Genomic DNA, 16,095 nt, shown 5'->3' on the forward strand with positions numbered 1-16,095 from the left:
ATTTCGCGACGATTACGCGCGGCCGTTCGCGTAGCTTTCATAAAGGAAAAACACTGCCCGATAGGAAATTTGCATTGGGATCCGTGCATTTAGACGCACAGTCACGTTGGGCTAATGATCGAGTGGGTTAATGCATCCTGCGGGATAATCATCGCTGGCTGGCGCAAGTGACCGACGCCAGACGGAAATGTATCGGATCTGAACGCACGATCCTCAAGGTATTACAGCTTGATGCGAGGTGTGGAAGATTGCAATCATTTCGTGGAACACTTTATGGAGCAGAAGCGAATTATTCTCGATAGCCCAGTCACTGGACGAGTCAGCCTGGGATATCAATCGAAACTGAAGTTAAAAAGACTTAGTAACCGAGAAACGAAGTACACGAGGTTCGATATTTCGGTATACGAAATTTTTGAATATTCCATACGTTTCGATATCCTAAAGTGCAGAAATGAACGGGGGGAACTAGTGGAGTTAGATAAACAGTTAACCAGTTTCAAATCCATGCAACTACTGATAGTGTTTGCGAGTTACATAGCATTAGTGGCTCTCTGCGATAAAGACTCGACGGAACTTAGTTTATGCACTCCATTCTCGTAGAGGATCTCGTGAAACCTCGAATTCCCCATAATTTATCCACGTTAACAGCAGGATGTTATATTTCATTTTTCTAATCGGAAGGAAATAGTTCCTGCTGCTGAGTTTTCGAGGAACATCGATGATTCTGTGGCGTGAAAAGAAATTTTGCTATGCCGAGTCAAGTATCGAGGCTAATTAACTGCAGTTCCCATTTGACGAAAGTACGCCGGGAATGCTTACAGTTCATCAAGTTTATACATGTGGGTATCGCTTTCCGAGCAATTTCATCCCTATTACGCTAAACGATAAAACATTCCGTAATAGTATTAGACGCAAGCTGACGAGAATCTGATTATACATACAGTTCCCGTATCGTTGGCGCTTATTACTATCACGGCGTAATCGCATTACACGTTCTGTTTGTTCCGCCAATATTTAGCATCGAGCAATAAATCACCCGTAAATTCTCCGTCTCTAACGTTATTTGCCGCGAAGTTTGTGCCCTTGCTCGTTTTGCAGCGACTGCTGTCTCTGAAACGGTGTTCCGTTGCCCTCGCATTTATAATAGTTTCGCGCAGCCACCGCGTGCGGTTATTAAATAAACAAACGGAACAGTGGCAAAGTCAAACCGACGCCCGTGCCTGTTCAACGGCTGGTCATTAAATATCCATGCACAGGCGAGAGATTTTTCGATAATAAACAACATTCTACAAATTACAAGGTATCGCGTTTTAATCGAACTTTAGCATTGTGCATTGGTTACACAGATCTCTAATTGTAATTAATTGTAACAGTGTGCATTGTTGTTGCATCCCAATCTTATTTAAATAACAGATCGTGGTTGAAAAATAACGGATAATAATTTGTTTGTGAGAAAGGGTGTAAATTTAATTTCGATAACGACTTAATCGGTCAAACTATTATTTGGGTAATCTTCAGCTACGTAAATTAGGTAATTAATATTTCAGGGTTAGATAAGATACAGTAATACCTACTTAGTTGTTTGATTTCTGGGGGAATTTATATTTACAATACTTTACGGGCAGTTTTTAACAGAAATTTGCGCATTCAATTACAAATAGCTTCCCATAAAATTAATTCTTTTTGTAAAATTTATTTTACTCCACCCTTCGAAGCATGCATCTTTACTACATTAAGAAGTTGCAATGAAGAAAGCATTACTGGGCTCGATCGTAAGTAGCAATGCCGACCTTGCATTTCAACCAAGCCTATTAGGTATCCGCTTTAAATAACAAACGCGGCGCTTGCTGAACGGCAAATTTGGAAATATCACAGTACGTATTCAAAGCGCAGAGTTGGAGCGAGTGTAACCGAGTAGCTCGAGACAAAGGGCTACTTATCGAACGGCCTTGGCGTTTTTCCATCGTTTAAAAAGAATATAAAGCGCTTACCTTGATGGTGAACTGCCTGCACTGCGGCTTGTACGCGTTCGTCCCACAAACGAGAAATCGATCAGGCCCTTGTCTGCCGAATACTCGTACGTAATTCTGACACTGGTCCTCGCTACGTCCTTTCAGATAACAAAGTTCGCGATGCGCCCCGCTGCTGGACCACTGCAACCTCTGCAACAAACAAGATCAAACAGCCGTTACTTTGGAATCAAATTCCCCCGAACGTAACTCGCACTCTGAGACACTCTATTCGTAAAATGAAATCCGATTATGATGTATCGAGACCGAGCAATAAGTCGACCCAGTACTGTATACCAATGGATGGAAGCAACTTCGAAGAAGATAATTTACAGGAGTTAGTGGTGTGAATACTGAAGTATAAAGTCAGGTCGGTTTCTTCGTCATGAAACACTTTGTATGACACATGTGTTGGTTGGAGAGAAATTTGGCGCGATGACAGAGATATTTTGTGCGTTGAGTAAAATAATTTTTAGAAATTTTATATGGTATTAGAATGGGGCTGATTGGTCAGGAATAACGATTAACAATTATTCTGTGGAAATACTCGTTAACCATATGAAAATAATTATCATTTATTGTACAAAAGGATTCTCCAACGTGGTTATCGGAATAAATATTTCATTTGTCGATATTGAATTATTTGATCCACCTAATCTTTATTTTATTTGATAATTTCTATGATTAGAATAAATATTAATCACGGTAGGATTATTTAATGATAATTGCGGAATTAATCAAATGCTAAAGTATACGGGAGAAAAGTAATGAAACAATAGTATCTGCGACATTTAAGAATGAAAACTAATGTTTTAAATAATCCATTAGATTCATAATTTTCTATTAGTTTTTCGACTGAATACCATCCACGCAATTCGCAAAAATGAATTAAAATTTATAATTCATAATATAAATATGCAACACTTATGGGACCAATAAAAAGTTCAATTACCAATGCAAAGTAATTAATAATATCGATATAATATTAATATGAGCTTATTACAACCTCGTAGCTGACATATTATTAAATTATTTATAACGAATAATTATTATTTATAATTCATTACTTGTTTGATGAATATTATAATTCAATAATGAATTTAATATTTATATTGTACCTATTCGCGGATTTTATTCACCAAGTGTGTTACTCCGTACAACAACACGCAGAATTATTTAATTACGGTAATCAAATAAGATAATTAATGAAGCCAGCGAATAATATTGAACGTAACACGGGGAACGATACAATTCAGCAAATATTTCTGTACATCCGTACGCCACGAAATCACCAGATATACTGATATGTATCACAGCTCCTAAGTAATTATGAAGGACAACGAAATATGTTAATATGTGTAAAACAACCCCGCGAGCCTACTGATTATCAAAACATGACACGAGCATTCTTATCTTCAGTTTCTGAAGCAAAATCAGTGAATAAAACTTGGATAAAAAATAATCATAAAATACATCAAAATAGCGTGCAACCCGTTGTCATTGCAAAGTAACCCTCCGTTTCCATTCCCACAAATTTATGGCACCCACCGCACGATTTTAGAAAAATATACTTCGCATGCGATACATAAGTATACGATAACTCTATAATTGCAATATTTCACGCGATTCAAAACGCAAATCGGACGGATTCTAATCAATTTCAAACGTTTCACCATCGCTCCAGGGCAACGCGTCGTTCAAATTCGCGCTTCGTTCCCTTTCACTCTCACTGATAGACACTAGCGCCACTGGTTGCGCTACTGCCTGTTCGGCGCATTTATTCGAATCTCTAACTACCATACGCTAATGTAATAATATTAATAATGCGTTACTGGCTTGAAACTTTATTGAAAACGGTTAAGTATGATATAGATTATATAGGAAAGAATTTTAAAAAATGCGTGGTAAATGATGGTTCTTCAACAGATGTAAATATACAATATGAATTTTCTAACGAATGTAAAATATTGTATTCCTTGTTGTCTCCCAATTAAATTAACGCACAACGTATTTTTACCCTCGAAGGTGAGATTTAATCTCGTTGATAACGAACATGGTTGATACAAATGTCGATGGGAGTGTACACGACGGCACTCTGATTTCCTTCACGAATGCGCGTGTTCTCGTTATTTCAGGCAGCATATTATGTCCGTGTCGAGTTGTTTTTTTTTTACCCTGGGCGCATCAAATAAAAATATTTCCCTGACGTGGAACCATTACGAGGATAATAATGTGTCTTCTGCGAATATAAACCGCGCAAACGGAGGCATTAACTAAAAATAAACGCACTGAAAAAATCGCAACACGCAACCCTGAACGAAAGGAGTAGTTAATTGCTTGTTCTCATAACGAGAGAGAAACAATTTTACCTTCGCGCTTGCCCTGAATTAATAAATACGTACAACGAACGTGGTGCATGAAACATACTCGTGCTATCGCCGAAAACAGGCACTCCAATTAAAAACGATACGTATTCTATAAAAATAAAATATAGGAATGAAACATTAGCGAAACGAAATAAGAGAAGCACAAATGCTCAAAACCACGCGAGAGATATGCTTTATAAAACAGGCAACAAGGATGCAAGTACTTGAGAGCGGAGAAAATAAATGCCTATATGTACGCATCAAAGCCCATTGCGGGAATTTTATTTCCAGAAGAATTTCATCCATTCTAAACAGTATCATGTATTACAAAAGGTTATGCGATATGTAAAACAATTCCACAATTATCCGCGCAGCCTTCGACGTTTCGCGCTCACGAATAATTAAATCGCGAGATGTCACCGAGCGAAACTCGGCCACCGAGCACGGTTTTAAAATGTTTATTCATTATTCTCCTGTCGCTGCGCGATACGCTCGAGCGGGAATTAAAAATTAACCAAAAAAACACGCGATACCCGCACAGATTTCCCAGAAACTCGTGGCCGTTTCGAATGCAAGATAAAACGTAATCAGGAGGGGGACAGGAATGAGTATAACGCTCCGAATCCCCCCCGATTCTGAATAAATTCAAATTAGCCGCGATAACTCGCGGCGGTGCGAAAATGGTCCCGCTTTTAAAAGCGCGAGAGGCGAACGGGCTATCGTAGCCGGGGATCGAGAAACAGATTCCGTGCGGCGCAGGCGTAATTACAAAATATTTTCGCCGGCAGTGCGCGGGTCAAAAATCGAACGTCGCTCACTCTGACTGGAAATTCCGGATTTCCTTGCACGGACTGGCAATCGCTCGAGGCGAGCGTGGAAAGATCCCAGCGTGTGTATGAAACAACGGGAGTGAGAGGAAGGGGGAGGGATCGGGGGGGGGGGAAGCAAGGTGCAAGAGGGAGGCTGAAAATCGCGAAGGAGAGGGTGGCGGGGTTACGACAGGAACTGCAGCTGCATACTGTCGAGCAGAAATCCTTGAACAAGCTATCCAGCCCGACCCCTTCTCGCGCCTTTTCTCCTGTCCGTGAGTAGGTATATATCCCAGCAGCCAGCAGCGACTCGTGCTATCTTTTTACGACTTCCCATGGCCAGGCCAGAAATTTCCTCTCCTTTGATAATTTCGGATGGCCGTGGCGCATCGCTACGAGCTAAGGAAGGTAAATCTTATCAGCGGCTACTTCTCCTAGAGATCCACTTTTCCACGAGAGCAGCAGCGATACCTGATCTCGTTATAGTGCATTATCTAGGATCGTATTTTGTTCTGGCTGCCTACATGTCGTCGTGGGCGGTCCCGTGTGTCGTTTTCCACCACCGCCGCACACCCCTCCACCCTCCTCTCGCCCGCCTTATATACTTTCCTTTATCATCTTAATATCCTTATATTACCTCCCTTAGTTGCCTCTTTTAGCTCCTGGCCCTTTATTGCTACAATGCCCCGGTGAAGTTTCAATAAATTGCTTTAAAATTTATTCCGATACCTGCCCCCGCAGCCCAGAAATTCCGTCTACCGTGAAATCTAATTTTGCCCCTCCCCGTGGCTCAAGTGTAGCTGAAGCGTATCACGAGGTATAGCAAATAAATCAATTTTCTCACTTAACGTACCGTGGCTTCCTTTTCTCTACCTCTTACCCTGTCCCGCTTCTACCTCCTCCTTTTTAATAAAATACAGATCCTTCCGCTGGTCCGTTCCTATCGATCAGATCGTTTTCGTTAATCGTTCTGGCGCCGCTTCGGGATTAACGCGTTCGCGAGTCTGGTGGAACTCGTTGAACAGTCCACCGGCAACGAAATAAACGCGACCGAGCCGCGGGAAAGCGAATCATTTCGTCGCGAATCAGATTACCCGAGACGCCCCATTATTTGGACTCGCTATTTAAATGTTGAAACCTAATTCCTCGATTCGATTACCCGACCGAATCACCGGGAACGATGTATCACGGTGACACAGCACGCACCGTCGAGGACGCCCTTGTTCCGTTCCGCCAGGCATTTCAATCTACCATCGACGCGATCCAAAGGAACCCCCAGAATCATCTTTAAACGCCAAATCACGCTACAAGCCAGCAAAAAATTCGATTGTTCCGCCATCGACAAAATTCCTAGCTCAACACGGGTCAGCGGAACAGACAGGAGTTACCCAATTGGCGAGCCGACTGGTCACGACCATACTTCGATCGGATTTTAATCACCCCATTGAAACACTCGCGATCTAATTGCCCGTTCGGGGTGTTGATAAAACTCGAGCCTTCCAAATAAGTGACGGGAAAGGCACTCGGTCTAGCTTGTTCCCTGCTCAAGAAAGCCATCTTTAATTGCCCACCCCCCTCCCCCAGGCAGAGGTGGTGACGCTTCTTGCAACTGGGGGGCATCAAAACTGGCCAATCTGCAAATGGAATTGTCCAATTAAATTTGATTTAAACGTTATCCGTGCTCGATGCCTAATTAATTCCCAGCTCGACCGTGATTTCTTGCCGTGCTCTCTCGTGACTGCCGGCGAACCAATTAAGCCGCCGAACGCAGATTTCGGTCGAGTGTGATTTAGGAACAGCCCCGCGAACTCCGTGTGTACAACCCCCGTGTGTCCTCCCCCGCTACCTCTCCTCCTGTCCGCCCCGCTGTTCCCCTCCAGCCGGGGTTTTTGTACTAATTAGAATACGTCTGGAGATCCCGGTTCCAGGGTACCGCGTCGCCGTGCTCGCCGTAGACGGGTCCGCGCGAGTTACAACCGGACCGAAAACTTTCGACCGCAAAATCGCGCTGCATATTCATCGGGTAATACGATTTCACAGTTTCGAGCCCACGGCTGCTGCCGGTTTCACGCTCTAACCCGCGGATAAATTCGGCCCGGGACATCGCTCTGATCCCGCTATCCGCCGGCCGGGAAACTTTTTTTCTGGGGCACTGAATACATTCTGTCCGGATTCCGACTTTACTTTGAGGACGGCCGTGCGGATCATACGGTAACGCTATCCCGTATTTGAAAGGGTAACGATCCTCGGGCTATCGAAAAAGTTAGCCGTCTCCTCCCTTTCTGCGTCTGTTTGAACTCGTGCCCGCGAAAGGGGCGGCCTCGGCCAGCTTCGGCTTAAACCTACTCCCCCTCCGAGTTTCAGGTAATCACGATGTGACAAGATAGGGAAATCTTTCCTTCTTTTCCTCGGGCCAGGATTCAATGTAATTGCGGAGCTCCTGCTGCGGTCCGTCTTTGTGTCTTGCGTAGGTTTTCAGATTTCAGGGGTTGCGACGCGTATCAACTCCTCGGTAACAGAGTTTGTGCCAGAATTTCGTAGGATTGAAATGGACTAGTTTCTCCTGCGGAGGAAAACATCTACTGCCAGGGTATTTATGTAATAGTTTTTGGGGATGCTAATTTCAAATTTGTCGCGAGTGTTGCAAATAGAAACAGAGTCTCACTCTTGTGAACTCAATATCACCCTCAAAAACTCCTAAAATATCATTTTTAACCGACTTCAAAAGGGAGCAGGTTATAGATTACACCCGTATGTAGTTTTTTTTTCATGTCCCCGCATAACTCTTCAGCATGTGCACCGATTTCGATCATCTTTTTTTTTTGTTTGAAAGAGGGCGATGCCTCGGTGGTCGCATCCCAGACTGTATCAATATTGGCCCAATAGTTTGCCAGTTCTGGTTAATAATAAAGAGTACTGTCACCTAATTATTATTATTTTATGTACGTACGCACATATTTACTTAGCATGTTGTGTGAATATATGCAAAACTAAAAAGTTAAAAATAAAAAATTTAAAAAAAATTAAAACCGGCTTCAAAAAAATAAAAATGCACTAAAAAGTAAAAAATAATTTTTCCCTTATTTAATCTACGGCTCTCATATTTTTTTAAGTGGACGCTACATTTATACAGTGCAAATGATAAAGCGCCGACTGAAAAGTATAGTTTTTTAGCTTTAATTTCCACTTTGGCTCGTGTTAATTCGACGCCTGGTTCCTAAATTACGAAGAAAAACCATTTTGATTTTTGGCCAGGTAATGAATGTAATCGGTATAGGGGTACATTGCCGTTCATAAGTATTAGGACACCTGCTCTGTGCGGAATAATCGTGAAACAGATACGTTGAAACTTTATTGAAGATCTCCAACAAATTGTACTTTACTTGGTAATTTAAATTAAAATCAGAGAAAAGTATTCAATCCGTACCAAACATCACACTTTGCGAAAATGCAGCAGGTGTCCTAACGCTTATGAACGGCAGTGTAGGTGACGAATAAATTCGATTTGCGATTTTTTTGTTAATGTCGTTTACTCAAATTTAATTATGTAGCGAAAGAGTAAAGGCGTTACCGTTCCGGAAGCTGTTAAATACCATTTCAATCTAGTCGCTGTGTCACTCTACCGCGTATGTTAAAGGTACATTAAATTCCCTTTTGTTCCTTATTGTTCGATTCTCTGAAACCAATCGAAAATTTTAAATCGATCGTTTCGACGGGAATAACGAAATGTGCGACCGACAATGCGTTCTATTTAGCATTCCGGCTTATGGAGGAATGCCAGTAAATACAAACGCGCTGTATAATTTCGGGATTTCGGTAATGCACCATGGTAAACGCGATTTCCAACATCTAATAGAATTTCCAGAGAAAAAGAGCGTCAGAAGTTCAGCGGTTCGGGCTCCAAAGAATGTGGACACTTTTATTCCGAGTTTGCGTCGCCCGGCCACAATTTCCGCCAGTTTCACGCTCGAACCCGCGAGCAAACTCTTGGCCACGGAGAATGTGCACTGTTCGCGACGGGTGCTGAACATTTTTGTCCACGTTACGAACACTCTTGGTATTCTGTATAATGTTGTCCTCCGAAGGATCTCCTACATTTCGCGTGCACGCCTGGCATTTATTTCGAATGAATATTCCGCGATGCACACCGAGCTTCAACGATACTCCTGCCACGCAGGCAGAAAAGGATTAAATAATTTCGTAATAGAAAAAGCGGAGGAAGCAGAGAATCCATCGTCCTCTAACCGCGAAACGCAAACACCAGCTCGGTAGTCGATTATTAAATGGATCCCTCGCAGACACATTCGACCCCCGACAGTATTCGAGACTCTGGCAAAGTTTTTCCCAAGCCCAAGCGAACGCTCCATCCGATTCCGGCTGAACTTTCGACGGGAAGCGCTATAACGATCGGGGGATAAAGTCGAAAATAACGATTCGCCGCGGTAGCTTTCTTCCCTTGAATCGTGCTTCGATGAAATCGACGTCTTAGAATCGCGGACACGTCTATTGGAAGCAGCAGAAATAGACGGAGCCTCTGTTCCAGAGACTTTTAATTGAGTGGGTAGGAAAAGAGGAGCTCGAACTGAATCGAGGTTTAAGAATTGCACACGAGTGCGTGAATTGGCTGCCACAGATCTAAACCCGTATAAAAAATTCGAAGAATTAAATTGGTAGCAGAGGAAATACGATTCCGAATGTCCACTTTGAAATTATAATATTCCTCCTGATATCAAATCACCGAAGACAGAGCAAAGTTCACTGAGAGGGGAAGATAATAGTTTTATTCTTGAATAATCGTATAATTCCCAATTTGCATAATCCTCGAGTCTTGAGTCAGCACTGTACCAGAGATCACCTTCCATCGCCCCCCAAAAAGGATATAATACTATTTTCTCTCTCACGAATGATTCCCAAGAAACACTTAGCACACACCGAAAGCAGCCTCCCGGAACAATGAACCAACCTAATCCTTAATTACCCAAAGATGGCGAGATTACCAAAAGTATATTCCACCTTTCCACGAATCGGTTTTTCGCACGACGTTAATTGGCGCTGTGGCGGCAGCAGGTCGACTCGGTATTAACGAATCCTCGTTATTGAATGTACAGGATGGTCGACTTCCGTGGTGAGGCGCGAAATTAAATTTTAATTACTCCGTTTACGGTTGATTCGCGGGGCGCCAGCGACGAGATACGTTTCGCCCGGTCGTCCCGTGATTTTCCCTAAGCGTAAACAAGCAGGCAGAGCGGGCTTTAATTTCGCCAGAAGATGAGGGAGGGTGCCGCCGTGTATCTGGAAACGCTCTTTTCAATTCCTCCAGGCTGGCGGGGGCTTTGCTTTAGCCGCGCGGATTAACCTATAAGCGGTCGCAGTGTACACACTAAGAAGGATACCCCGGGTCACGTCTACCGCAGCACACCGGGCACGAATTACCAGTTAATCAAGCGATCCACGCGAAAGAAAACGGTCCTGTATCCTTTTAATGTCACGTACGTCGTTCCATTCTCGTTAAACGGGACAGAGAACGTGTTCGAGTTCGCCTGCCCGCGCTATTATAATTAGAGACGCTTACGGCTTCCGCGGCTGAAATCCCAATTTTTATGCGGCCCCCATCGCCGTCTAATTACCCTTAAGCTTCGACAAACTTCGCAAACTAAACGCTTTACGATGAAACGTTAAGATACTAAACGGAGACTGTAGCCACCGTCGCGTGGACGCGGTGGCTGCATCTGCTCCTTTAGAGAGCAGAGATTGCTGCGGTTAGAGCGTCCATGTTTATTTGCCGCGGGTTGCAGGAATAAGTAAACAAGGTGTTCTTTGTAAACCTTTATCTTTTCGAAAGAATAATTTCTCTAGTGGATGTTTAGGGGGTTATTAGTGGCATGGGGTATTAGATGAAGTAACTTTCGTATGTTAGGGAACAGTTGTAAAGGTCAATTATTCTAGATTAAAGTGAAATAAGAACAAGTCTGACGGTTTCAAAATCGCGAACTTTTACCCTACCTGGTCACACTGGATCCAATGCTTTTTAACTTTGGAGTTTGATACCGGTAAGTTCCTGGCTTTGAAGTGGCATTGATCTGGCATTTTATGGAATTTTGAGGTTTCCTCTTCCGATAGGGACCGTCAGTTTTTGAATCAGAAAGTGTGTGACCAGCGCGTAAATTTTATCGCAAAAATGAAAATTTGTCATTCTACTCGAGAAATTTACTTTGATAAAATGTAATGTAAATTAATCGTGTTTGTTTTTACTCCGCGATTGACCATCTTCAGATCTCTAAATAAATATCTTTTTTGAAACGCACAGTATGGAACTGTATATTTTCTAAAAGAGCTATATCTTATTAGTATCAGCCACAATCTGTACGAAAATTAATCGAAGAATAAAAAAAGGTAGGTGTGATTGTTTCAGTAAAACAGTTCATTTTTCAGTACTTGACACCTTTCCGATTTTTGTTGGTACATGCTGTCATTTCATTTCTTACTAAAACGCGACTGTTCCATATTCTGCAATGTTCAAAGTGTGTATTATAATTTTTGGGACTCGATTGGGCTGATACAGTTATTACGGTAACTATTTAAAAATCGGCCGCGTGACCACCGTGCAACGTTACAGAACTGTGACCGCGTAGGGTTAACGAAGTGTGTTTTTTAAACAAATTCAAAACTAGGAAATTGATGACTTAAACCCCCCCTAATTTCACGTGAGCTATGCCATACGTCAATTTCACCAAGATCCCTGGCGTCCAATGGAAGAAGTGATCGATTTGACGTGGAATAGCCTGCTATTCTTTACTCCGTCGAATCTAATTCCCCTTTTCCTGCCCACGCTCTTTTATATCCCCAGCCGCAAGGAAGATATTTCCGATTTTAAATACTCCTCGCTGAAGGAAAAGCTAATCTAAGAAATCCCCTCTAAATGCCATCGCGTCAGTCGGCTAATAAATTATTTCAAACATTCGGCCTTATTCCTAATAATAACCATCTCCCAGTTTACCATCGCGGTAACTATATCTTTCCCTGCCACCTGAAGGAATACTTTTAACGAATACGTACCTACAACACGTAACTGGATTTCGGTATCGCAGGGGATTAAATGAAGAAAAAAAAAGTCTAAAAGCAGACGTGACCTATGAAAAATCCAGGCGCCCGAGGTACTAAATTTCTGCTACATTTTAATTGAAAGCACCGTATTACATATTCCGCGACCTTTTTCCTTCCCCTGTCTGTCGTTACGTGATACAACAGTATTCGCGATTCGAGAGCACGTAACGTTCGCTGAAACTATTACGTATTCGCGATGCAAAACACCCTTGGTACAATGAACAAAGATACCTGGGGCAGCCGGCATTGGCTTCCTCGTCACGAGGTTGAGGGAAAGCGATCTGCATTTTTCAATTTCCCCCATCGGTCGATAGCTCGGTGCCCTCGGATAAATTCACCGGAAACCGTGAAATATGCGCGTAACACTCCTAAGGTCGTTGCACGCGGTGGAAACTCGGCTACGAATGAACTTCGAAATTATCGGCGTTATGCATGCATAACCGGGAGAAAGACACGCTTAACCTCCGCCTTCATGCATATTCGCGAGATAAAGTAATTCATTTAAAAAATGTATGCGGTTTCAACTGAGAGAAAAAAAAGAATAAAGAAAAGGAGACGCATTCAAAGAACGATACTGTTGGTTTTGCCCGAAACATCGTTTATTTCGCCCGCGGGTACAATGGCGGTCTAAAAGTAGTTTAAAACACGCATAACTCGCGTAGTCTGCATAACTAATTTAATGCTGAGCCGTAAGTATTATATCGATATCACTGGTAATAAATTTTAAGGTTCATCCTAAAGGGATCTTATTTTTCTTACCGTTTACGGTTTAAGCTTCCCTTCGACTACTGTATCCAGTGTTCTTTCTCTCCCCAGTTTTTTCTAAATATAATTTTAGAACGCCAAGCACTCTCGGGGAGCGTAAAGATAAACTTTTAATTATTCCTCCCCTTTGTCGCGAGAAAGAGCAAACTTATGCGGGCTAACCGTTCCCGAGGTTTTTCGGAAGAATTGGACGCGTTTAAGAGTGAAACACCCGGAAAATAGATCTCATTCCGAGCGTTCCAGCGCCTCGCGCTTTTCGTTAATTCCGGCATTTGAAAATTCAACGGTTTTGGCCGCAACGGTTTCCGATGAAATATCCACAAAGCGAGCGTTTCGCTTTCACCGCGGCCACGATCCCTGATGAACCCCTTCGGCCACCGAGCACTTCGCCACTGACACGAGCAAGAACACTTTTCCTCGTTTATTTCCCTCCATTTACAGACGGTCTAACCGTTGTCAAGTCGAACTGAAAGAGTCCACCGGAGTTCAGACGGCATTAATATTCATGTTCCTGCCGTTATTAGTCCCGCGAGGGATTTCAGTTCAATTCATTCTTATGCGCGTTTCAAAATCTGATGGAGCTGGCTGAGACAGGGGAGGGAAGATAGGGGACGATTCTCTTGACAAGTCTCGGTAGATTACTCAATGGGGACTCGTATTTTTAATGGATGGAAACGAGTCAAAGGTGCTGGCGGTATTTGTCAGACGGTTTTATTGCTCCTATCCATGACTCAGGTCCTCGAAGCCTTTCAAATCTTTCGTACGTTTGTTCTCTTAATCCTTTAGCTAATTAATGCGCACGTTTAATCTGCGTTCTAATCCGAGTTGAGTGATATTGGAAATTGAACAAAATAACGTCGATTGAATAAATACAACGGGATGCATTGAGAGTTTATACTGCAATGATTGCGCGAATTGTTTAAATTTTTTTATTCTTATTAATTACGTAATTGGTGATACACACTCGGAACTGAAGTTATACAACTGAAATTTAATTTGATTTAATTGAAATATTGCCTCATTGAAATTTGTTAAATTCTACAGTTGATTATTATTAAATTAATGAGTAAAGTGCAATTTTACGGGGGGCGACGATAAACGAAGAGATAATATCAACGGAGAGAAATAAATTATCAAGTCTATGCATTAACGATGATGGATCTATATTAATATTACTCACGATCGGTATTAAATCTGATTAATTCTGCTCTGCATCAATTACTGCGAAAAGCATCCGCGACAATTTAAAACGCGTGTAATGTTAAGTGCACAAGCACACAGCTGGCACCACCCATCGTTCTCGTAAATATAATAAATTTATTCGGTTCCCAATGAAACTACTTAGATTACAGTGCTTTCAACATATTCCTTATAAATGCGTTAGTTCCACTACCCGCTGAACATCACCAAGAACTCACCATCGCATAAAAATAAAAAACCCTCGCAATGGCCTCTCAATAATTCCAACCAGGTCGATAACACCCATCCTCTCGAAGCTCTCAACCCAAATTATCGTAATATACGATAAACGACCCAAGAATCGTGTCGCGACCGAGACGCCTAATTTTTCTATCACGAAAAAGTAGTTTGGCAATTTTCAATTTCTCCGAGGCGACAGCTGGCTTCAATCCTTCCTGTGAAACTCGCGATGGTCATCACGCGTGGCTCCAGTAAAGTTCTTTCAAGTTGCCGGGCTTTCGTCCCACACTTCTGGCGGGAACTTTCCTAATTCTGGAGAAAAGTGGCTAGGCAGGGAGAACAACGGCGAAGCTAAGAATAACGATATGGAAACGTTCGACCACTTTCCAGGCAAATGCACGATCCACGTTTGCACACCGGATCGTGTGTACCCACGGACGTATTCACGTGAAACACACAGGCACACAGTGCGCGGACGAGTGTACACGTTCGCCGTATTCACAGTGATGGAAACGGTACGATCCATCGTGTATACATACATATGCAATCAGCTGCGCGGTTCTACGCACACTAAAATCGGAATACGATTTACGTGGGATCGAGGGCGCTTGCCTTTTCGAATTTGATTCCCCGTAAGCTGTTCTATCGCTCAAACTTTATCATTTTGTGGGGGAATCGCGAGGGTAATTGGATGCTTGGTGAAATGGTGTAATTAGAGACTTTCGGATTAGGGATTGCAAACCGGTAAATCGGTAAATCGGTTCGAAGCTTTTTTCACTGATAACGTAGTAGATATCGATGGAATTATGCGCTACATAGATGCGCTACATTGCTATACATAAAATTTTTACCGGTAATTCGCCAAATTTCTCGCGATCTACCGGTAAATATCGAGAAATACATAATTTACCGGTAAATCGATTTCGAAATACGTAATTCAGCGAATTCCCGGTACAAAAATTTGGCGAATTGCCGGTAAAAATTCTATGTATAGCAATGTAGCGCATATATATATATATATATATATATATAGCGAATAATTCCGTCGACATCTACTACATTATCAGTGAAAAAAAAAACATCAAACCGATTTACCGGTTTGCAATCCCTATTTCGGATACGCGACTGGGAATAAACGAAATATAAATCTTTCCGAATTTCGGATTGACGCAGGGTCGCATCATGTTCTTTAGAGGCGTCAAGCACTTAAAAGATTTTGCGGCACCCTTAAACAGGCTGATCAGTGGCGCACTCAGGATTTTAGGATATACTACGGTATGACCCAACCACAGGATCTAGTATTATGCTGAAAGTTTTTTATTAATATCTCAGAAACTAACAAATACCCGCAGCTAAAATTTTATATTAGTGTTTCTCCCCCCCTCTACCGCCCAATCTCTCAAAATTTCGGTTCATTCCGGTGGTTGGATCATACCGTAGTACAGCCGGATTTTATTTTTGGGGCGGGCCGAGACAGATGACGCGCGATGCGTTGATACTTTGTATCACTCCGTCTTTCAGGCGCTTGATACAACTCCGTTCCTTTTTCCTTTTTCCTCCCTCCATGCGCCACTGAGGCTGATCACTTCAACGCAATGTACGATTTCTTAGGCATTTCCCAGA

General features: G+C 42.5%; 1 protein-coding gene across 2 annotated transcripts in view; it reads right to left on the reverse strand.

Annotated features, from left to right (window-relative positions):
- Nucleotides 1–16,095, reverse strand: part of LOC143373454 (semaphorin-1A) — a 446,461-nt gene that overhangs the window by 202,525 nt on the left and 227,841 nt on the right. For both annotated transcript variants that reach the window (XM_076820736.1, XM_076820735.1), the window contains exon 5: nucleotides 1,992–2,162. In XM_076820736.1, coding sequence (XP_076676851.1) covers nucleotides 1,992–2,162 — 171 coding nt within the window. The remainder of the gene's footprint in view (nucleotides 1–1,991; nucleotides 2,163–16,095) is intronic.

This window comes from Andrena cerasifolii, chromosome 9, assembly GCF_050908995.1.
Source record: "Andrena cerasifolii isolate SP2316 chromosome 9, iyAndCera1_principal, whole genome shotgun sequence".
In the NCBI taxonomy this organism is placed as follows: Eukaryota; Metazoa; Arthropoda; class Insecta; order Hymenoptera; family Andrenidae; genus Andrena; species Andrena cerasifolii.